General features: G+C 49.4%; 1 protein-coding gene across 1 annotated transcript; it reads left to right on the top strand.

Moving 5' to 3' along the window:
• Positions 1 to 1,967: 1,967 nt before the first annotated feature.
• LOC144179959 (ubiquitin-conjugating enzyme E2 Z-like) lies at positions 1,968 to 23,905 on the top strand. Its single transcript, XM_077708374.1, has 7 exons — positions 1,968 to 2,080; positions 8,375 to 8,447; positions 14,206 to 14,393; positions 15,239 to 15,350; positions 23,153 to 23,277; positions 23,348 to 23,438; positions 23,894 to 23,905. The coding sequence occupies exons 1-7, from the start codon at positions 1,968 to 1,970 to the stop codon at positions 23,903 to 23,905; spliced, it is 714 nt and encodes a 237-aa protein (XP_077564500.1).
• Positions 23,906 to 24,591: the final 686 nt, after the last annotated feature.

Here is a 24,591-nt window from a genome sequence, read left to right as displayed (position 1 = left end):
AGTTTTTCAAAAATTGCGCAAAAGATTACGACGATGCTCAAATCATAGTTTAATTGAGTATTTTATGCAATGCCTTTTCGAATGCTTTCTCGGATTTGACATTCCACGCACTGATTAACTGGAATCGGCCGCTCAGGTCAGTTTAGGCCACAGCGGAGCAATAGCAAAGCCAAAGTGATATAGGATAGAGTGACTGAAATTTGCTGCATTGCTCTCGTTGGGCTGTTCATACTGATAGCTCAAGGGGTCCCAGGAGTTAGGGCTGTATTTAATTACTTTTGCGCCGACAGAATTTTGAAGTGTCATTGCAGCCTGCCCTACCGAAAGCTTTTTCTTCTTCTTCTTCTTCTTCTTCTTCATTTTGTAATGGCTCGTACCCACTGAGGGGGTTGGCCATAGCTTGAGGTTCGTGTAATTTTTCAAAAAGTATTCTTCAGAATTGAAAACTAATGATGGACAAAAAAACTACGCTTCTTAGGGGCGGGGCCAGATAAATTATTATACAAATAAGCTAGCATATAAGTCTTCCGGTAGCCATGATATATTCGGGAAGGAGGAAGTAAATTTCTTTGCTTGCTTTGACAAGGCAGCTAGTACCGAATGAAAGAAGAACTGAAGTTTTCAGTTCAAGTCTAAGACGTTCGAATGGGGCAGTAAGGTAGCGTTTTGTTTGCTCTGTGAAACAGTGACATTCAAATAAATAATGTTCTAATGATTCCGTTTGATTACAAACCAAGCATGCGTCTGTAATGCCAATCCTGACCTGCTCAAATATAGGTTTAGTTTTGGAACACGACACCTCGTGGCTGTGAGCGCTACTTCACACTGGCGGGAAACACAAAACGATGAACTCCATGCAAATTTTAGGTTAGCATACTCTGATTTATCGAGGATGTCGTTGGACCGCCCCATGAGTAAGAAGACGTGCCACAGTTTTAGCTGTGAGATTTGGACATACACATTTAGTACAGGGCCACCTAAGGCGAAACCCGCTAATGAGTCCGCCCTCTCATTGAGCTTGAGCTTTCTAGCGCTTCTTCTGGTTCGCCTTCTTCTTTTCCTCTGTGTTGTAGCATACCAACATAGGAAGATCTCGCCAGAGATCGGCATTATTGATACGAAAATTGCATATATTCCCTAAAGAATAATGCGAAAAAATATAAAATTTTCAAATAAACGACAGGAAGCAAGCATGTCCGCACAAAACATGGCGTGTGGCGGGAACAATCTCTTGAAGAAGTGCGCATATCTCGAAGCGCACACAGCAAGGACAATGGCCCCGGAAATAAAGAGTTCCGCATGGAGCAAGCGGTAAACACGCACGTGAAACAGTGACATGCCGTATACCTAGATGTCAGGACGAGGAATGCTCCAGAGCACGAGAGTCGCTAACGTGCCGTACCTCCCGCAATTTTTGCGAAAACAAAGGTGCACGAATGCTGCTCGTACTTATGATAATGACGGTGCCGATGTCATAGCCGGCAAGAAGGACGCAATCCTATTCGGGATCCCAAGTCGTCGCTCGCCGTCTGGCGGCTAGCGCGAGTAACTAACCTTTCAGTTTCGGTTATTTTAAAGCGAAAGCTATATTACTCTTGGTGCAAACCCAGAGAACTCCCCGCATCGTCAATCTGACGTTCAAGAGCCAACTTGAGTTGCTAACTTCATGTATGCTGCCCAGCATATATTAACTAGGTTAGCTTAGGCCGATGCGTTGTACGTTTTGAGAAGTCAACTGGTTCGCAAACTGTGCAGACCTGCAATTTTATGATTACTAAGCTCTGCCAGGGAAGTCATGCTCAATCCCTGTTAGCGGCGTCATTTTGACCAAGGATGTAATCTTCAGCATTTTAGTTACCATCATCATCGTCACCATCATCATCATCAGCAGCAGCAGCAGCAGCAGCAGCAGCAGCAGCAGCAGCAGCAGGAGCAGCAGCAAAAAGCTGTTTGTAGAGCAAGCTGCCATGGAAGACGACGCATCAATCAGCGCCAAGGCTAAGAAGAACGCGGACTACTGGGACCCCGACGGCGTCTTAAATGAAGTGCACTCCCCACAGGCCTTGGCAAGAGTGAAACGGTAATGATGCTTCTTTTCAGCTCACCCTTCGCGGAATTGTCATCGCCGAACCACGGCGTAGGCCTACTGGTTGGATCGTGTTTATTTGAGCTGCCGACATCGTTATATTCTGTGGTCAAAATTTTCCTTCCTTCAAAAATCTTTTACAATGTGGAACGGTACCTCAAAAACCCATTCGGGAACGCATTTGTAAGCCGAAAATTTGAACGTCCAATAATTTTCACGCATAGAAATTTCGCGTATCGCCATAAAGAAGCAAAGCAAATGTGAAAATTTTTGCAGACGGTGTCTGTGCTTTGTAACAGTATGCGTTTTCTTCTATTGTTTTTTTTTAATTCTTTGTGAGGAACACCGATGTTCTACTTAACTGCTAATTGGCCTATATAGCGCGGAGAAAAAAAAATGGAAGCGATGAAACCAGCTCAGGAAAGACGTGACATGCCATTGAATATCTTACGTAGAAACAAGCAAAAAAAAAATTACGCCCACCTCCCCTCGCGGGAGCCCTGGTGTGATGCGACGCTGAGGGGGGTTCAAGCGCAAGCGGAGAGCAACCGTCGACCGAAAGGCCACCGGAGAGCTCAGCGCGCCCGAAGGACAGGAGACCGCGGAGAGAGAGAGTACTGCACATGCGCAGCACCGCGCGCAGCGCCGCCCACCGGCGTAGTGAGAGCGCGCTGGGCCGCACACGCTCTCACCTGGGCACGCGCCAGCGCCAGTGCGTCTGCCGCGGCTATGACGCAACACAATCCAACACAATCCACTTTAATCCAATCCAGTCCAAATCCAATCCAATCCAATCCAAGCCAAGCCAAGCCAAGCCAAGCCAATCCAATTCAATCCAATCCAATCCAATCGAATCCAATCCAATGCCCCTCGCGAGAGTGTTCGCTATCGGGAGGAGAGGGGGAAAGTGGCTGCGGACAACGGACGCACGCGGACAACAGCGGAAGCACGCAGGAAGGACAGGGCCGCCGACAGGAGATGCTCTGAGCGTCGCATCTAAAAAATGTGCGCAGCTTACACTAGTGGTGCAAGGCCGGAGTCAGCAGCGGAGGTTGCGCGCTGTTCCTGGTGAGTTGCTGCTTTTTCGGACGTCTGGACTTCGCTACTTCCATGGCAGCAGCACGTACGCACGGAGTAGAGAAGGCGAGAGGTCTGCCGCCGCACCCGCTGTGCCGAGCCTTTACCGCTTTTAATCGCCTGTCACGTCACTGTCAAGCTCCGCCTTCACACTTGTCGTCCGTGGCTCGGAGAGATGAGAGAAGAGCGCACACCTTATGGGCGTGGGGTACGAGTAGTTTACATTAGCGTCACTAGGTTACATCGCTCGGAATTATCGCAGGTAGCTGGCGAGGAATCTCTGTTGCTTGGCCGAGTCATGTGACTGGCTTTACTTGCCTTGGACGGGAACACGCCACTGGAGTAGCTTTACGTGGTTTACATGTCATGGGACCAGTTACGTAATGCTGTGTGGTTCTGGAGGGAACATGTCACATGGCCAGCTTTCCCTCTTGTTACGTGATTTTGGCGGGAACGACTCGCGTGACTGGGTTTAGGTGTTGTTACGTGACTTTGGTCACGTGACTGAACGTGATTTGGTCCCGTGACTTACGGGATGTTTGGTGGTCATACAAGTGGTATCTAAGTTACGCGTAATAGGCACAGTTGTTACCTGATTTGGGTCACGTGACTAGGTTTACAGTATGTTACGTGATTTAGGTCACGTGACTAGGCTTTAGTGATGTTCATTATTCATATCATTCATTACTTCACTCATTAATTAATTCATAAGGGATTATATGGTAGGAATCCAAGGCAGAATTCATTCCATTTGTTCTCCTTACATTCATTGTGTTTACTATGGCAGCCTGTTTTCGAACCATGTGTTGGTCAAGAAGATGCTGAATGCCGCACTTTCGCGTGATGTGGCACACAATGCTTTCAATATAATATCCTAAAAAATAACCTTAGTGCATCACACACACGCACGCATGCACGCACGCACCCAGCGAGTTGGAGGGGAGAAGGATAACAGCAATTAGGATAGAGGGAAACGAAGAGTCCCTCGTAGGAGAAGTAAAATTAATTCAAGGAAAGAGAATTTAACAGGATGGAAAGTTGGGTGAATTGGTGTCGATTCAACTTAACAACTGGCGCGGAAAAACTTTGACCAAAAAGGAAATACACAGGACGACGCGCTACTAGCAACGGGCAAGATTTATTAAGAAACAGAAATATATAGGGCAACCAACCGACATAGCCAAGCTGATCAAGATTTATACAGATATTACCAATAAAAAATACAACCTATAATTTGCTATCACCGCACGTGTCGTCCCAGAAATCATCCTTACGTCAATCTGCAAGACGCAGAGTTGGCGTTTATGGGACGACACGCGCGGTGTATAGGTTTATTTTTAAAGCAAAGCTTTCTACCTCTACCCCCCAAGGGTTCTTTCGCGACCGTTGGTGTCACCAGAAAACTCCAGCGAACAAATAAAAGAATTTACTGGCACCGCCGGGAATCGAACCTGGAACTAATAGACTAACAAAGCGAGAGCCCGCTGTCTTACCGATTCAGCTACGAGCCCACGCGAACACGGGAAGACAAATGGTGTACTCACCAAGCAGATCTACGGGTTTACCCCCTGCCTTCTCGCTGAATGCCACGTGAAAGCGTCACACGACCACTCACGCCCGGCTAGCGGCCCTGTGCGCACCTTGCTCATGTGCTAAGAGTTACAAAAATTAAAGGAAGCTCACACCAATCCATGGAATCTCATTTTAAAGCAAAGCTTTCTACCTCTACCCCCCAAGGGTTCTTTCGCGACCGTTGGTGTCACCAGAAAACTCAAGCGAACAAATAAAGGAATTTACTGGCGCCGCCGGGAATCGAACCTGGAAGTAATAGACTAACAAAGCGAGAGCCCGCTGTCTTACCGATTCAGCTACGAGCCCACGCGAACACGGGAAGACAAATGGTGTAGTCACCAAGCACATCTACGGGTTTACCCCCTGCCTTCTCGCTGAATGCCACGTGAAAGCGTCACACGACCACTCACGCCCGGCTAGCAGCCCTGTGCGCACCTTGCTCATGTGCTAAGAGTTACAAAAATTAAAGGAAGCTCACACCAATCCATGGAATCTCATTTTTAGTACGCCAGTGTGCTAAAGCCTGTGGCCTCCAGTGTTTACGTAAAAAATCACAGCTCCTTCTCGTCCGCCCTCACGCCAAATCAAGGAATACATTCAAATACTCCTTGATGACCAGGCCATCACTCCAAACCCCAGCATCAAGATCCTGGGCCTACATTTCCAGGCCAACACCAAGAGTGACGTCTCCTTGCAGCGCCTCAAAAACAGCATTAATCTAATCATACACATGACCAGGCGAGTTGCCACCATGAAGCGAGGCCTAAAAGAATCCGGTACCTTTCGATTAATTGAAGCTTTTGTCCTCTCGAGAGTTACTTACGACAAACCCCTATCTCCTTCTCGACGAGGAAGACATAGAGATGCTTCACATAATGATTACAAAGGTGGTTGAGCAGGCCATTGGTCTTCTAATGAGTGCGTCCACACTGAGGCTGCTTAGCGCGGGCTCCACAACACGGTGGAAGAGCTGATAGAAGGCCATCTTTCTAACCAGAAGGTCTGACTCAGAACTGCGGTGGGTAACCGCATGCTTCACCAGATTGGCTGGGCAGCCCAAAATGTCACTCCGCTTGACGTACTCCTAGACTCTTGGCGACTAAAACTAAAGATGCTCCCTTTGCTTAGAAATATGAACCCCTCACATGACGAGGGTCAACGAAAAGCACGGGCTCAAGCGCTAAACAGCACCCTCGGTGGGGCTCATGCAGTTATCTACACAGACGCCTCCAAGCATCGAGGGCAGCAATACGCCATCATCGTGGCTACCTCGAGAACCAACCTCCTTGCGTGTACCTCGCTTAGGACCCAACAAATGACGGCAGCAGAAGAGGCAGCCATCACCTTGGCTCTCACTCAACCAGGGGTTAGGAGGGTAGTCACCGATTCCCAGCAAGCCTATACTGGAATTACCAGTCGGGTTGGGTGTCCTGACCTGCACTGTGCGTGCTAAAAAACCACTCCCCAAACGGTTCCATTCAGCTCATCTGGACACCGCCTCACGCTTCAATGGAGGGCAACAAATACGCCCACCCAACAAGCCTGCGCTTTTACCTCCCGTGCTATGGAGCTGCACGAGGACAGTCACCCGCTTGTCACGTCCAGGGAGATAATCCAGCATTATCGCCTTCTGAGACAGACCGTACCTTCGCCTTACCCTGACGTTTCCAGCGAACAACAAACTACCCTACGGCTCATACAATCCGGGCTCCTTCCCACAGCCTACGCGTCTTCACGTAATGCATCCGAATCGCTACGACGCTGAATGTAAATTTTTCTCAGAAGTAGGAATACTCCGCCCCGTAATCGGGGTGTGTGACTTTAGCCCTGAGCACCCTCCTCTCTTTCCGTCAACTACCCAACAAGAGCAATGGGAGATGCTGCTGCCCAGGCCCTCTCTACCTACCCAGCTTCAGCGGGTGGACAGAACACAGGCCGCGCGGACTGCATATGGGCCCCACAGAAGAAGGAATCACTCCCCAAGGCTGCACTCTGGGCCGTTCAGAAATCGGAACAGAAGTATTTCTTCCTCCTCCTTCTCAGCCGCAAGTCTCCTTGCCTCCGTCCGCGGCGCAGAGAAGAAGTCAGATCGTCTAACACCGGGTTGGAGCTTACTTCGATTTTATAAAAAAAAGTTTCCACTCTTGCTACACCAATACAACTCAACCAAACACCGTTCATGCATCATGCATTGATTTAACCTTACCAAGAATATCTCTTTGAAGTAATGAATAGTGTGGTTAAGTGCATTTCACTTCTCTCTGGTTTTACTATTTTTAGAGCGATGTGAATAAATTTAAGTGACGTTACATGGGTAATCGTTATGGGTGCCGTTTACAGCTTTGCTTTCCAACCACATTCACGGGGTGGATTGGCGCGATTTTTTTTGTCTGGGGTAATTTTTATTGGTAATCACTGTATAAGTCTTGATGAGCTTGGCTATGTCGGTTTGTTGCCCTATATATTTCTGTTGCTTAAGAAATGTTGCCAGTTGCTAGAAGCGCGTCGTCCTGTGTATTTCTTGACTTGGTCAACGTCTTTCCGCGCCTGTTTTCAAGATGAAAGAGAATGCAGGGTGAGGGGAGGGTGGCGGGGGCTCAATTGGGACGGCGAATCTACGGAAGAGGAACTAACAGAGGAGAGGGGGGATTTTTTCTCAGGGAAGGTAGAAGGTCGGGTTGGAGGGAAATATGAGTCGGACGTGCAGGCCACGTGAGAGGGTGCACGGTGAGCGAGCAGAGGATTGCGACGGGGGTGAGAGATCGGACGGGGGTGAGACAGCAGAGCATTGCGACATTGCCAGGCTGTCACTTCCTCTGTCTCATTGTGAACACACTTCTGACTCTTCCAGCATAAAAAAGCGCCCCCTCCTGTTGCTATGCGTCTGTGATGAATCCCAAGTTTCGCCTTGCTTCATCGCATTCCATTCATCTACTGGCATTGTGTATGGCCTTATCAGTACACTCTCACTTAACCCAATGGGCATTTACTGGCATTTTGTATGGCCGTATCACTACACTCTCACTTCACCCAATGGTCATCTACTGGCATTCTGTGTGGCCTTATCATTACACTCACTTAAACCAATGGGCATCTACTGGCATTCTGTATGGCCTTATCACTACTCTGACTTAACCTAATGGGCAGCTACTGGCATTCTGTATGACCTGATCACTACACTCTCACGTAACCCTATAGAAGGACAGGAACGAGAAAACGCTTCCATTATATGGCATGTCATCATAAAACGCGCTGGATGAGAGTGGCTCCATCTTCTCAGAATTCCATATGATACCTCCGGCACCCGATCCCTGGATTCAATGGACAAAAAAGCGAAAACCTTGCAGATTAATTTTGACCTGCTGGGTACCTTTAACATGCGGCGAAATTTCAACACAGGGGACTTTGTTTCTTTGTGGTGTGCACAAGCGTAAATTAAAAGTTAAAACGTCATCACACAACACTCCCCAAGTAGCCATTACAAATAACACACGAAGGAACGGCATTTGGTAAGGGCCAGTGGCAGTTCAAAAGGGTGTTAGGCAATTAGAACCCGGGATTTGGCTGATGTGAGTATTTACTTAACATAACGCGATCAATCAGTCCTGAACACCAAGTGGTACTCTTTGCACCCTCCAGGGATATCAAGGATATCTGCGATCAACCACCTCCGGGAGTGTTCATCTCACCAGAAGAAAACCAGATAACCACAGTAAGTTGCCTTTAAGTCGTTTGCCTAACAATGCAGCGAGTGAGAATCGCCGTGTCCCACGCACAGGTGAGGATGGACGTAGAGCACAGAAGTTGTGTGTTGAAAAATTGCCTCTGGCTTAACTCATATATGTCTGGGTGTGCGTAGCGAGAGGTACGGTTAATGTTGTTATTGTTTAGCTTGGTTCTCTGTACGGTTACGACGCTTCTCGAGGCCGTTCGTTCTTCCTCCGTCTCCTCGGCTCGCAGCCTCCTCTCGGTTTCGCTCCGACGACGAAGCCTGCGCGACGAATCCCACCGAGCCGCCCCTTCTATATATACATTGTCTCTATATTTTTGTTTTTTAGTCTTTTTATTTTTATTTGTTATTTTCCTGTTACTTATTTTTATTTTTTACCTTTTATTTTCCTCTGATGATTTTTACTTTGTATTTTTCATTTTTATTATTATTTTTTTATTTTTTAAATTTTATTTATTTATTATTATTAGTATTTTTTTTTTTTTTCATTTTTTGCACGGCGAGCGGCGCTGCCAGCTGCGGCGGCTAGGAAATCGCTAGGTTCCCTAGCCTCAGGAGGTTCCCTAGGAACCGCTGCCAGCCAGGCAACAAAGGGTATTTTGGTCGCTCAAATAAAGTAAAATACCGTGTTCTGTGTCTTATTTCTCCATTTAAATATAATGTAGTCACTGACACGGTATAATGTTCCTAAATAAGTTAAAAGAAGCCGTTCAACATCGGATGATGATTGATTGTGGGGTTTAACGCGCCGACGCAACGCAGGCGATGAGGCGCGCCGTAGTGGAGGGCTCCGGATTAATTTTGACCACCTGGGGATCTTTATCGTGCGCCGAAATCTCGTACACACGGGCGTTTTTTGCTTTTCGCCTCCACCAGAAAAGCGGCCGCTGCGGCCGGGAATCGAACCCGCGACCTCGTGCTCAGCAGCGCAACGCCTTAGCCACTGAGCCACCGCGGCGGGTTCAGCATTGGAATAGCCAAGAGAGGGCTATCTTTCCCGGCGGTGCCCAGAAGTACGGTCGCGCTTCGGTCGACGTTTTTCGCTTCCGTTGTGAAGCTCGCTGAGGTGTGTGGCACCTTTGCCTATTCGGAAGCGCTTTCGCGGTTTCGTTGCTAGTGTTTTTGAACTGACGACATGGTGTTCGCCATAGCGCACTCGTCACGCAGGGGGCAGCCGTGTTGGAATTTCGCGCGGTAGCGTAAGCTGCCGCGAAGGTCCGCTAAGGGGCCCCGGCTAGCGGAGCGGGCCCCGTTCCGGTGTCGCCGATAGCGCCCTAGCGCGCCACTCATGCGCAATGGTGCTCCCGCTTGCTATCGGAGCGTACCGGACCGTCAGAAGCGGTCAGCCAAAACTCTCTAATAAGCCCGGCCTCTCTTTTGGCCAGCAGCCATTTTGGCACGCTGGTGCCACGAAATTAATTAGGAGTAAAAAGCGGGCGCGAAAGCCATCTGGTAGCGTTGTAATAAACCTTCACAAGAGCAAGACAACACAGCAGCAGCAGCGCCCGCAATTACAGGAGAAGATGCAAATAACAGTTTGGTTTGAAATGAGAGAAGTAGAGGGCACACCATTCACCATCGCACAGGCCGAATACACACTGGCGCACACAGAACACAAGAGTTAAGGTGGTGACAACGGAACTGCGGGCGGTATAAGCGAGCGGAACGAGCTTCGGAAGGGGCTGTCCGGGGAGCTGGTAAAGCGGTCACCGGAGGGGCAGCGAAATTCAACAGAAAGTGCAACATGAGATCATCAAAAGGTGCAACTAGGCTTTCGGCTTCATACCTGTAGTTTTTCTCACAAGTGGGTGGCGTGTAGCAGACAAGTCGTACAAGTGGCTTTGAAGAACCGGCTCGGGTGTTGCTTCGTCGCCATTCAAAGCAAACGGTGAGAAGGTGGTGACATCGCGGTAATAAATATCAGCGTAAATAAATACTCGTTTTCAATCGGGGATATCTCGCATACCGCTGACATAGAAAATGGTCTACGAAATTAGGGGAAAAATGTCTGCTAAAGATGCAGAGGGTTTCCCGCCTTGTGTTTTAAACCAAAAGGGTTAGATGACTCGGCACATAAAAAAAAAAAAATTCCGGGCCATCTCCACTAACGTAAAACCTGAGGTGGGGCGAAGCTTTCAGCGTATAAATGTATTCTTGGCGCCGTCGGGCGTTTTTGCCAACGGAGGTGAAACCATTAGGAAGGGGGGGGGGGGGGGGGGTTGAGGTATGCAGCTTTTCTGTAAAAGTCTCTTGTGTTTGAAGCACGAAGCTCTCTAGCGCGAGGCGTAGAAGAGGGTCCCGGTGTTTTTTTAGTATGCGTTAAGTTCTAGCGCGAGGCGTAAATGAGTTTCCCGGTGTTTCAGTACCGTGACTACATTAGAAGACGATTGCGGCGATGACAGGAGATGCTAACAGCCCCAACCCCGAAGGGCTTCGCCCCTAAAATTCGCATCCCTGACATGCAGACAACCAATATTGTAATTGGCGTGAAGAACAACGTTGTAAAGCAGTTGAACTGAAACGAAACATTGTTAAATTTCACTGCAAATGGCCAAAGAGCATCGGGTTACCGGAATACGTGACGAGCACGCGGGACCAACGCCATGACGGCGGTGACTCTAGTTGACTAAGGGTGGACTTAGTGAATGCATTGTATCCTTACAGTTATAAATGTGTATTAGGTGCACGTACTGAGGCCTACATGAGTCATTTGAGCAAGTTAATTTCAAAAGTATCAATTCTACGAGTAGCAGAGTGAGTATTTAGTAAATGGCTCTTTTGCTTGGCGATGCGAACAAGGATGTACAGGTGCCCCAAAAAGTAAACCGAGCACGGGTTAGATATTTTGTGGGGATTTCTCCGCCATGTGCCTAGACAGCAACCTCTAAGTGACTTTTTAAGAAAGTCATTCTTGAATAAAACTGGGCCGCAGGTATTCAATTGATGCTGGCAGCCCCATGAAATAGAAATCATTCTAATTTCATGAAGTCCTGCTCATTTTACTTTTGGGGGCACCTGTACGCCGGCCGCACGATACGTCAGACGTACGGTTTGAGCTGTCACGTCGTCAAACGTTTCTCGCAGTTTTGTTCATAAAAATGTGATGCTGCTTGACGCATAATCAGGATCAACTTTAAAGGTACTTAACCTCAAGCCTACATATAGGGATAAGAGCCGCATTTTTCAAGGCTCTCAGCTGTAGTAACAGACAGAAGGAGACAGGGAAACAAAGCGAATAGTATTATGATGGCAATGAGAGGTTACGTGACATTCACACCCGCCGCGCCGAGCTATGCACATACGCCGCTGCCCACCCAGGGGCGCAGCAGTCACGAGATATATTCGGCACTATGGCGGCGCCTAAAATACCGACAAGACCGTTCTGCAATTGGGCATATCATAGAGTCCTTAGGTGCAACCGTACTTCTTTTAGGTATGGTGGTCGCATAGAATACAGACCGGCGCTTTTATGCTCCCGGAATAACTGTAGGATACCAGTGCACCAGCGGGTAACACGAATGGGTACAACACGCCGTGGTATTCACCGCGACTAGCCCTAACGACCCTTAGACTCTCTCTACGCAATCGTGCTGTGGCTTTCCCACTCCGTGCTTGCCGACCTCCCTTTCAATATTTCCGGAAGGGACTGGAGCTTGATGCGGCACCCTCAACGTGCATTGTCTTGATGAAGCTAGTGCGTCGCACAGCATTTGCCGTTAGTATTTACATAATGTTTCGCTCGGTGCCACACCCCTGGGATTCTATCGTTGAGGTGTGATTGGGACCGTTGACGCGCAAATTTGGAGACCAAATTCCTATTGAAGCGAAGATTTACTTTTCTCACTGATGGTGTCTGTAACGCGAAAGCACCGAACTGAAAGAAAAAAAACTCCCACCTCCCCTCGCGGGAACCCCTGTGTAGATGCGACGCATAGGGGTTCACGTTGCAGCGTTGGACAGCGGAGGAACGGCGCTGGAACGATGGAGCGGAGCGGCGCAGGCACCGCGTTTTATAGCGCTCATAACGGTGAGGGGACGCGCCGGCGCCAGTGCGCCTGCCGCGGCTATGACGCAACACAATCCAACACAATCCACTTTAATCCAATCCAATCCAAATCCAATCCAAGCCAAGCCAAGCCAAGCCAAGCCAAGCCAAGCCAATCCAATCCAATGCCCCTCGCGAGAGAGTGTTCACTATCGGAGAAGAGAGGGGGTGAGCGGCGGTGAGCGCAGCTCGCGCGGCGAGGAGAATGGGGGAGGGGCGGACGCCAACGACGACGACGCCGACGCCGGATGCAGGGACAAGGCGGGTGAATGAGATGCCTTCGCATCTAAAAACAGCTTCTCGTGGCCGCAATCGAAACTCGGTCCCTCGCACTCCGAAGCCGGCGTCTCTTCATCGCCCCATTTTGACATGGTCGTGGGGTTTAGAAAACTAAACAACCAAAGAATATTTCACGAGAAAGCTTCGCGTTCAACCATGGTCGTCGTTTGATAGAGGGGCGAATGATTTTTTGTTAACCGGCCATCAATCTATAATTCTTCTCCTAATATTTTATTTAATTTTTTGCAGGTTTTTTCTCCACTTCAGTTCTATGTACTCACTTTATATATTATGAGATGGGCGTATTGGCTCAAAAAAGCCACCTCGTTTCCTGTCCAATCCTCCCCGTCGGTATGTCCCATCAGTGAAGTAACAACGATGGGGGTGAAGTAACCGATGGGTGTGCGTGCGTGCGCGCGTGCGTGCGTGCGCGTGGGTTCTGTGTTCAACGCGCAGAAGCCTGGCATTCAAAAGCCCAGCCATAACTCTGCCCCTAGCTGTTCCATCCCTCATAGTTGTAAGTTTTAGGGGCTCGGGCTGTCGGCGCCTCCTGTCGTCGTCGTCTCACGCAGTCACGGTACTAAAACACCGGTACACTCGTTTTCCAACGCCTCGCGCTAGAACGCAACGCGTACTAAAAGAAAAGTTTATAGTGGATAGAACCTGCTAAAAATAAACTACATGATTTAAGGACTCGTAGAACGCTCCCTGTCCGCTTCAGCACTGCAGCCGTCAAACGCAAGCAGAAGCCGTTTGTGGACAGGTTACAATTTGTGTTACCTTCAAGTGTAACCGGTTCTCGACCCTGGGCCTGATCGGGTCAGGCGGAAAGGCATACTAACCTGATGCCGGGGCCTCTTTGAGCACCGAGGACGAGCCCCAGGGCGAGGCAGGGGCATTGCACTCCGCTCGCGTTGACCCCTGCCACTTCCCCAAACTGGGACAGACGGGGCATGCAAACTACTTAAATCCGGTTCTACGCAAGAGACGGCGCCACCGCCTCACAAGTGCGCGATTGCTCCCCCCACCGGCGCTTCCCCGGCGCCCCATCTGCACGCGCCGTGTTGTTGTTGTTGTTGTTGGAAAAAGTTTATTCAGAAAAAGGGAGAGGGGAGGGGGATAGAAAGAGTTAGGAGCGGTGGGTGGCCATCCTATTCCGGTAGGCCGCTCAGGGTCGGCAAGAGAGTGAATTACAATCTTTGAATCACGGCCGGACTCGACTCTCCTCCTCCCGCGGGGAGCGCGGGAGGGGGAGAGTCGAGTCCGGCCGTGTTTGAAAACACTTATACACTTCATGCTTCGCTCCTCCCCAGGTTTCACGTTAATGGAGGGGGGCAGGGATTTTTTTTAATGAATCTATGCTTGCTGCCACGTTGAGCACTGCCTTGTACACCCATGAAAATAATCGCTTCGCAGATCCACGCTCTGGTGATTGGGCCACTCGACACGCCTTACGAAGGCGGCTTCTTCCATTTCTTCGTCAAGTGTCCGACCGACTACCCGATCGCGCCTCCCCGAGTGCGTCTGTTGACAACAGACGGCGGGCGAGTTCGCTTCAACCCGAACCTGTACGCTTGTGGTAAAGTCTGCCTCAGCATCCTCGGGTGAGTAGAAATCTGTGAAGAATAATTAAGATGGTTTCTGTCCTTTTCACTCCCGCGTTATATCACAAGAAAACACGCACAGCTGCGTCTGACAGGAGCACATAAACTATAAAAATGCGAACTCCGATCCGTAAAAGTAAATAACACTGCCCGTAGAAATGACTTTATTTCTACGGGGGCTGCGCCCTAGGCTGCGCCCTAAAACTCTGAGTTTAGGGGTCTATTCTATTCAGCCTGCACCTCTTGAACCAGTTCACAGCGGTGCAAAGCGGGTTCCGCCATCGCGGAACCAGACCTGCACATTTTTCGTCTGCTTCTGCACCTCCTCGGCAGGGAGTGCGGGCAAAGCCATGAACCCGTCCTGCACCCGTCGGCACCACCGGTGAATCGAACGGCGCGGTTCAGGTGCCGCGAGCTGCACCGCTGAAACGAACGGCGAAGTGCGGCACCGCCTGAACTGGTTCACGCGGTGCAGGTGAAACGAATAGACCCTAGGGCTGCGCCCTAAAACTCTGTTGTGGTTGCCCATATTGCTTCCCTCCCGCCCATAGCACGTCGTGGTAGTGCGGAATTTGAAAGTTTGTCAACATTTCTTCTATTTTTCCTCTTAAGAAAGTCTTTCGCGGCTGAAATGGAACTTAGCGTGTTGCCAAAAGATTGTAGTTTTATCAAAAACCCAAAGTTGTATTTTTCCTTCATGGCCATTTTATGGAGGTGCTAGAGAACTGCTCGCCGACACCCATGTGATTTGTAATTCTAGTGCATATCAGGCACACTTGGTTCCATATCAGTTCTTGTGTAATCAAAATGTCAATTCATCTAAGTGCTCATTCTTTTCTTGACAGCACATGGTATGGACCGGCCTGGAGCGCTGCCCAGGGCATAGGAAGCGTGCTCGTTTCCATTCAGTCCCTCATGTCCGACAACCCCTACCACAACGAGCCAGGATTTGAAAAGGTTAGTTATGAGCCAATTTCCTCGTTATCTTTCCTATTTGCTTGTCATCCTCCCCGAGCCTTAATTTATTCAAGCACCATTTACCATCTCATCGGAAATTCTACAGTCTTGGGCTATCAAGCAGAGTAAACCATCCTGAAACTGTGGTTCTTCTTTCTGGAACAGTAATTCATACGATCAGAAATGCATATTTCCTGTTTTTGTTGTTCGTCATTTTAAGCACTCAGCACGCTTAAACACGCATCAGTACCAAATGGACCACAGCTAAGCCTTTTCGCAAAGAAACCTGGGCCTTTGGCGTTATAAATAAATCCCTAACTGTCTCAGGATTCATTCAAACCAGATGAAGTGTGTGCTTCGTGTTGTCACTTGAAAATGCTTCAGAGGACAGAGGGGGCAGCTTCGGATCTGTGATGTTGCCTCTTCATTTCTCACTGTTTACTGCGGGCACTATGTAATCAGAAACCGGCTTGCTCGCAGGATCAGGGTATCCCACCCGCAGTGTTGTTGGTGGCCCGCGCATCGACTCTCAGTGCATGGTCGTATACAGCTATAAACATCGTCCCCCACACTGCTCGAGTTTGTAACTGAAAAGCGCGGTGTTGAATTAACAGTTATTTAAAAAAAAGAAAACTTGTGCAGGACAAGCGCTGGTTTCTGTCGATATACGTAAAATGTACCTCGAAGAAGCATACAAAATTCACTGATATCATTCTTTTTTCCAATGGCATCAGCCACATTTCAAAAAACGCTGTTACACAAGTCGCAGCGTTTTCTGTTTGTGCTGATTTGGTTGGAAAGTATACATAGATGTGCCTGTTGACAACTACCAACCACCACCACCTGCAGTAGCCCCAATTTAATTATTCCAAGGAGCACTGAGTGTGGGTTAATATTCAGGCAATAAATACTTCGAAATGGGTGTTTGTACAACTGTGTTCACATTGTAAGAGTTTATGGCGCTGGTCGAATTTCAGGTGATATAAATACGTAAGATATCGGTGCCATCGGAGCGGACGCCTATCTCCGTGCCATCTGTCGTTGTCGTGCCATCTGTCGGAAAGTTTGCGACACAGGCAGGGTTCTTTGCGGCGGCGACGCATAGCTACGCATACGAGTTTCGCATATTAACGCCCTTAAAACTTGTATCTGCCATCCTATGGAGCACAGCAAGTGCCATCGAATGAGGCACTCAAGGAGCCGTGCATTTTCGGACCGTTTCGGCGCTCCCCTGGCTACTCCTGTTAGCATCTGCGTGTGAAGCTTACAGAACCTCCGCAAAGAACATTTTTATATCACTGCCTCTCCATAATGCAGTGAAGCGGCTCTCATACATCTATAGCCACACGGAACGCTATTGCCAGGGCTATAAGTTCGCAGTCGACTTATCGTAAGGAAGTGAATTTCATAATAAAATCACCGAATAAAGAAACGCGGATGCATTGACGGGAAATCCGACCTGCATTTTAAGACCAGGAGCGGTCTCCTGAAATGCCTGGGAGTTGCCATATCAAGTTGGCGGAAAAGAGAGCATATATGATCGCCTTGCATAGTTTGTAACAAAAATGGTGGCAAATCGGAAAATACTTCCTGGAAAACGGCAACCCCCTGTTACAATCGGGGATAGCAACCCGCGCAGTTACTGACTGTTCGCAAGTTAACAATTTTCGATCTCTTAGATGAAATGACAAGTATGTCGTGTGCGATGTGGTATTGTCATCAAAGCGAAAACAGCTAATACCGAAGCAAAGTCAGTGGTGGCTAGAGGCGCAGAAAGTGCTCCATCCTCTCTCCCTCTCTCTCTCCATCCTCCGAACGTATGCAGCTGTTTTGCGTGAGCCAGGGGCATGCGCGCAAAACTATTAGTCAGTTCCATACTTGTGAAATCTGGTGAAACAGCGGAGCTGACTTTCGCATGCTGCGGCCCCCTCCCGAATAAAAAAAGAGGAGGGGGGGGGGAAGGGGTTGCTCACAACGCCACTCGCCGCACTGTGTACGTACTCAAAGCTAACACAAGGAGAGTTTATCGTTGTATATATGTAGGGGGTAGATGTGCGCCGCGTGCCCGATCGCACGAGCCGAGATCTTGCACTGGACCGCACGCGACGCACGCGCCCTTTATGTTCCCTCGTGAATCTTTACGCAAGATTCCTGAATCAGTGTCGGGACCCAGTCTTGAAGTAAGATACGTGAGGAGACATACCAAGTCGCTGTTTGAAGATATCGGTTTCGTGAGATATAACAAATTATTCAACGGGGAACGCCAGCACACGTGAAACTATGCGTGAAACGCCCGCAAGCAATCCGTCCGCACGGGATGGCCCGTTCACACTTGCGACGAAAGCGAGCGACAGCGACTGGAATTCTGTCGCGCGACGGAAATTGGTCCAGACCATTCGACAAAAACGATCTTCCCGCGAAAAGCGACGGAATTCCGGTCGCTTTCGCTCGCTTTCGTCGCAATTGTGAACGGGCCTTTAGACTGCGGCTGCTTGCGGCGGGCGTCTGATACGGAGCTGGATGGAGCGGCGGCCCCGCCACCTGGCGGCGGGCAGTAAGTGGAAACGCCCGCCTTAGGGGCGCGGGCGCAGAGTTTGACAACTGAAGCTATTCCAGTACGTTGGTATGCACATCCGCCGGCAAAATAAGCCGGGGCACGCGAGCGCGTGTCAAAATGCATTGCCGCGCCATCTGACGTTGCACTTCTGGTGTCGAGACACCGATGTGCCCGTGCGCGTCCAACCCATGTATACAACCCTGTCTTTTCTTTCGCTTCAAGTGGCAAAGCTGACAGAATTGAGCGCTAGGCACTAGGGGGAACTTTTAAAGACGATAGTCTTTCTTGGGCTACTTAAACCCAGAAATTTTGGTCTGTCTGTATGTCTGTCCGTCTGTCTGTCTGTGACTCGATTCAGCCACCCGGCCAAAGCAAAACAATGCCTGCGCAATAGTCTTATATAGTCACAGCTAAATCTACCCATCTATGTCCGGTGTAATGTACATACTTGTCAACATTGTTGAAGAAGAACAAGACATTACGCAAATATGACACAAAAAATCAATACAGAAGTGATATTTGCAGTGTTCCTTTATAAAAAAATCAAACATTCTTGACTTTTGCGAAATTAAATACTTCATCAACTGCAGAAAAAGAATTCACTCCGCCGTCGCCTGCTGTCGCCCGCGCCACTATAGCTTCTGGCGCCATTTTAAGAAATCAACCGGCAACAGTTACGCAAGGTTCCACTAGATAGGTTCCACGTTCTGCTTGCAACGCACGTGGAGTAGGGAAACGCGGTTCTATAAACGTTGAAGTAGGGCGCCTCGATTAACGCGCGTCTTCGCCGTACGGCAGCGTTCGCATCGAGACACCCGGTTTGGAGCAGAGGAACACGGGAAGTTTAAAATGATTCAAGCGAACCTTTGGCGTCTTTACCTTGGGAGGAGCGCGACGCAAGAGGAACAACATAAGAGGTGAGCGGGAAAGCGAAGGGAGGCATTCACTTGGCAAAAGCCGATAAAGATTTGACGGCATTTGCAACGAAAGGAGCAGATACGCGGCCATTTTTTATGCTGCACACGTCTCGCTGGAACACGCTTCGGCGGCGAACGGCAAGGGTGAAGACTGCTTTGCTCTATCTGCTAGGCTCTGATAAAGGGCGCATTGCAACGAGATTTCGATGTCTTAGTTTTAAGGGGGATAGAGCTTCATTCGCTGTAGAAACTGAAAACTTTTGGTCTGTCTTTGTCAATAAATGTAAGGCGTATCGCACCTGTTACTATTTTGTTTTGTTTTAAATGCAGAGCATTTCTTAGCCTCACAGTTTCGCGTCCGCAGCAGGTGCGCCTCTCCTTCCCTCCTCTCTCTCAACAGCAGCTGGCGCGCGCATGCGTCGTAGTCAGCCCGTTCGCTCCGTCGCGATCTCGGCCTAACAGGTGCGTGATAGCAGCGTGGTGGGTCGTGGAAGGGCGCGCGCTGCTTGCGCATGCGTGCTCTCCCCCCCGTTCTGCTCTCCCTCTACTGCGCGCGCTGCAAATATAGCGGCTAGCGGTCGCTCGTGTTTTAGTCACTGCGTTGCTCCTTCCTTCCTTGGTTGACGCTCGTGCCCACGTTTACTCGTGTCTGCTACTCCAGCATCACGGAAGAAGCGATGGAAGCAACACTGCCTTCAATCACTACTGAGGCCCCAATGCTCTGCATTTACTCATGTTCCCCTCGCGGGAAGGCGCGGGAATTTTTTTTGGTCTAACCCACAACCATCCCGATCTCCGCTGGAGTTTTTTTTTTTTCGCCTGTACCTGCTTTAGTGCTTGTGCAAGGTGACTTCTTATCACACTTTATTCGAAAATTCTATTTCTCACCTCAATTCCTTTTCGTTTTGGTGTTATCACTTCTGGTTAGCAACCAACAGCATATATTAGAAGCGAAACTGTCGGTGCGTACGAGATTTCGGCGCATGTTAAAGATCCCCGGGTCGTCAATATTAATCCGCAGCCTGGCGCGCTTCATCGCCTACTTAGCTTCACCGCGTTAAACCCTACAATAAAACATCGATTGCATCTATTAGGCAAAAAATGCATGTATTAGGCAAAGACGCGATGGGATATATTTGGCACAAGATCGCCACTGAGACGGGCAAGACATGCTATCTGTTGGATCGGGGCAGAGCGAGCAACGAACACTTCACCCTTGCCGTTCGCCGCTGAAGTGTGTGCGAGCGAGGCATGTTGGCAAAGAAAGTGACCCCTGTGGCAAAACGCAGAATGTGATCAGCTTGGCTGCTTGAGGCGAACGAAAAGACGGGGCAGCGGACGTGGTCGGATGCGCATGCGCTCATGGATGACTCGACACCAGAAGTGCAACGTCAGATGTCGCGGCGATGCATATTGCCACGTGATCACGTGCCCCGGCTTCTTTTGCTGCCCTCTGTACATACTCAAAGGCCACCCACGGAGGTCTGGTAGTTTATTGGTGCCCAAATAGTGGGCTACTCTGGTCAGCCGTAGAGGCTGTGGTACCATTTGACCTTCGCCTGGCGTGACGGGCATCACCAACAGACATTGCAAGCCACTAAACAGCAACGCTGTTAATATTTTCTCCGTCAATCCGTCCCCAAAGCGGCAGACTAGAGCACCACAAAACGACAGAACACATGGTTGCGGTGGCGCTGCCTTAGACTTTGTTGCCAATGTTGCTTTGCGGACTTCAAGTTGAACCGCGATTCACAACCTGCCTCGGCCGTTGCTCCCACCGGACGCCATCTCGAGGGGTAACGTGGCTGCCGTGACCGCTCGTCAGCGCGTTGTAAAGGGAAGTGTTCGGAGAGCACAGAGGGGCAACAGTATAAGGATTGGGAATGACGGCGAAGAAATGACGATACCGGTGGACAAGAAAAGGAGCGACAGCCTACCAGAGACGCTGCTAGAGCGAGCACACACGACCACTGGGGCGGTTAGAGAACATAGCACTGTTGGTACGGTGTAAGATGCGCGTGCGAGAAACGCCCTGTTGTGGACTTCTTGTGGACTTCTTGAAGTCCTGTTGTGGACTTCTTCGGACTGTACGGCCGGGCCTCAAGTTCGCGAGAAGAGGTACGGATTCATCGCGTATTCTGAACATCCACCAATGGGCCTTCAATTGACGTTTCGGTTAGTACAGCCGCGTCATGAATCACGCAGTTTTTAGAACAAGTTCGAGTAATCACGCGCCACTCGGCATAGGGTGTCATATGATGATTTTGAGCACAGAGGAATCAACTGAAAAGCTCCAAAGAAATCTGAGCCCTTCTTACGAGATATTCATGCGATTAAGATAATGTTGATATAATTCTTATGTGTCGGGAATGCGGCAACGCGATTAATGCAATCGCCCAATGGATATTCAGCGTTTCGAGCCTTATTGCTGGTGTCCCCAGCACCGCTAGGGTAAGCAGTGGCAGTAGTGGCAAGCTCGGCCCGTTGCAGCCTACGGGCGCTGTAGTATTGTACGGCCATTGGATGCTTCGTGGTTGTGTTCTGGGGCTCCCCCTTCCCCCCCTCCCCCCACCAGGCAAGTGCACAGACATGAGCACCTAAGGCAAGCCTAAATACAGTTTAATATTCCTCCTCCGCGAATCTAAAAATACCGTAGCCAAGTGTTTGCCAACACACCTCCTCTGGTATACGCTACGCATCGCAGCTTATGGAATGGCTACGATACATTTAGCTGCTACAGACCAGGGATGCCATGCCCCGGCGTTTTCCGGCGAAAGCCGTATTAACCTTGTCCAGTGAGTTTCGCCGTGCGTGATAATTTGACCTTGAAGTGATACCACGTGACTCACCGCCACCGCCGATGCACCTACCGCAGCCGCATGCATATGTGGCTAACGACGTAAATCACGGAATGTTTGTAAGGGAGATGCGACGCCTTCACTGCCGCCTCGCAGCTTCTGGCTATAGCCGGGCCAGTGCTTCAGTTGAGCGGTTGTGCGATGGAAGAAATGTGCGGTGACTCTGGTTTATCTGCTACGACGTTGTCTGCGTAGTCCGAGTGGCAAAAGGGCAACTGAGTCGGACCATCCTGCAGATGTCACTTGGCTTGCTAATGAGTTAAAGCGGAAACGTGAGCACGAGCACGCAAAGCGACTGAAAAAATGGCAGCATCTCCACTCCGTCGATGATGGCGAGGGTGCGGAGTACGGGGACTCGAAATGACATCCAAGTTGCGCCCCGAGTGACATCCGATTGGCGCTCCGACCGTCATTCGGTTTGAGCCGTGAGTTGCACTTTGATTATTCCCTAAATGAAACTGCAACTCACGGCTCGAATCGAATTTCGCTTGATTTTCGCTTGATGGTGGTGTGCGCACGGGTGGACGTGGACGGACAATGGGAGGTCTTAAGGTACTCCGCACCGTTACAGGCAAGGGAGTAAGCCGTTTGACTCTCGGGTGCTAACTCGTGGTCGTATCCCAATGGGTAAGACGACTGACACTAACTCCGCCTGGTCTACCAGACACAGGCTCGAATCCTGCCGGTGCCTGTGGAATTTTTGCGATTGTAAATGCTATGCGCACTGACGCGGACGGACATTGTGCAGTCCTAAGGTACTCCGCACCTTAAAACTTCGTCGAGCGAGAATTCGGGAAAAGTATCCAGAAAGACGTCAGCGACGAGCTTTGAAGCCGGCAATGAACGCCTCGGCTTCTACTTCGACGGAGGCTTCGGAAACTAAGGCAAGGATGGTAGTGAGTGCTGAAAGTATGGAACGTTCGACTAGCCATATCGTTCGGTTGGCAAACTATGCTTCGATCGCTTTCGCTTGCATAACCGGTCCTGTCCGACTTCAGTCGCAGCCACCATTATTAGCTCAAGGGACGATTCTTGCGTTTGCGTAATAATTTTCGCACCATAAAAGGAACTAGCATCAAGTCAAAACTCAGCCAGCCAACAAACAATGGTCCTTGGACAAGAAAGCCATTGAGGCGGCCGAAGCCTGGAGACGTAAATGTGCGCCATCAGTTGTACGCGAAAGAAAGAAATAAAGGCGTTAAATGCAACAATTCAATTCAATTCAATTTTCTTTCCATATAGCATTGGATGGTTTTTTTGGGTAAAGCCGCATAAGCAGCTTCACGAAGCCCAAAAAGCCACTACAAGGCTCAGCGACGGGCATAATCACACAAATACAAGCTTACTCTTGAGCATAGAAAAAGAACATTTGATAGAATAAAACAAACTTGATAAAACACAGTTGAGAAAACTAAACTTGTCTCAATTTTTGTGACAATTTCGGGCACTTGCCTTTGTGCGCTTATCCAGGAGAGACACCCCGGTGACGCAGCCCGCTACAATGCCATCATCCAGCACGAGACCATCAGGGTGGCAGTGTGCGACACCGTCGAATTGTGCTTGAGCGGGCAGGGCGTCTTGCCACCGGCTTTGAGGTAGTTCCGATGTAAACGGTGACACTCCGCTAACGCCAACCATCCTGACCTCGTTTTCCCCTACATACAGGGAAGTGGTGTTGCAAGCCTTCCCCGAGTACTACGACTCCTATCAAAACAACACGAGGGCCAAAAGGCTACTTTGTGGCACCGATATGACTGTGAGTACCGCAAATGATTTCTTTTCAGGTGTCTGAGCAAGCGGGTTTAAGGCAGTGTAGTGCTCTTTAACGATAACAGATATAACGACATATTGTTTATAATGAGATTTCTCAGTTTTCCTATTGCCTTTATATAACGACTAGAGTACCCGGCGATGCCCGGGTTGGCCATTATACTAAGGACATTAATTGGCATTACGCGTTTTCAGTTATTTGTTAGTTGTCATAGTTGACTAGTTAATCGTGAAGGGGTACACAGTTAAGACCTCCTGCCTGCTGTAAATACATGGGCGCTGACCGGAGGCGTGTCGTGGTAATGGGAAACGTCGGAGGCCCGTGTTTCACTGCAACTGTCGCTGAACGAATTGCACCAAGATGGTGCGCTCAAGCGAGTGAGTGAGTGAGTGGAAAACGTTTTATTGAGCCGGTAAAGTGGGAGTGGTTCCCTATTCCAGCCAGCCATTTGATGAGCGGGCAGCCTTCGTTCTGGAGGCAAAAAGTGTCCGGACATCCAGATCGCTGCTAGTAACCAGGTTCTCCCACAGCTCAGGGGTGGAGAGTGGTGATGGAAGAGGGGGAGATTGGTAAAGCTGTAGACTGGGCTAGTTGGTAATACACACAGCGCTCGTCTGTGTGTATTCTTTCCGTCCCGTGTTTTTCTGCTGCGCTACATTTGATCAAGGGAGATTGGTGTTTTGCTTGCACTCTAATATAATAGGAGCAGGAGTGCCAAGTTGAAACAGAACTAGCATTCGGCAGGATATTGGGTTGGGAACATACGACGCAGGCGGACTCGGTGTCGGTACGTATCCTTACACATGGGAAGTGTTATCAACGCAGGTACACTCTTAATCTGGTTCCATATAAGTTCCAGTTAGAAAGGGTGATCCATATATTTTATGTGGATCCAAACGAAAGAATAACTGGAACGAAGCATATAGGTGGGTCTTATCTGGAACCGTCAGCTTGTTTTCTTTATGTTCGTGGTTTTTATCTGGAACCGAAGAAATGGGGTCATGCGATGTCGGCGGTTCCGGTTACTGTTCCACTTATGTCCCAGTAAACGGTTGGGGAGAGTGCGTTTGTATATTTTTTGCTCGTGTCTTGTTCCACATAACTCGTGCATGGCAGTGAAGTATGCACTCTTTCATGC

The sequence above is a fragment of the Haemaphysalis longicornis genome, unplaced genomic scaffold, assembly GCF_048455015.1.
Source record: "Haemaphysalis longicornis isolate Haplotype H1 unplaced genomic scaffold, Haemaphysalis longicornis Haplotype H1 scaffold_4, whole genome shotgun sequence".
Taxonomy (NCBI): Eukaryota; Metazoa; Arthropoda; class Arachnida; order Ixodida; family Ixodidae; genus Haemaphysalis; species Haemaphysalis longicornis.
This window is presented reverse-complemented; position numbering and strand designations above follow the sequence as displayed.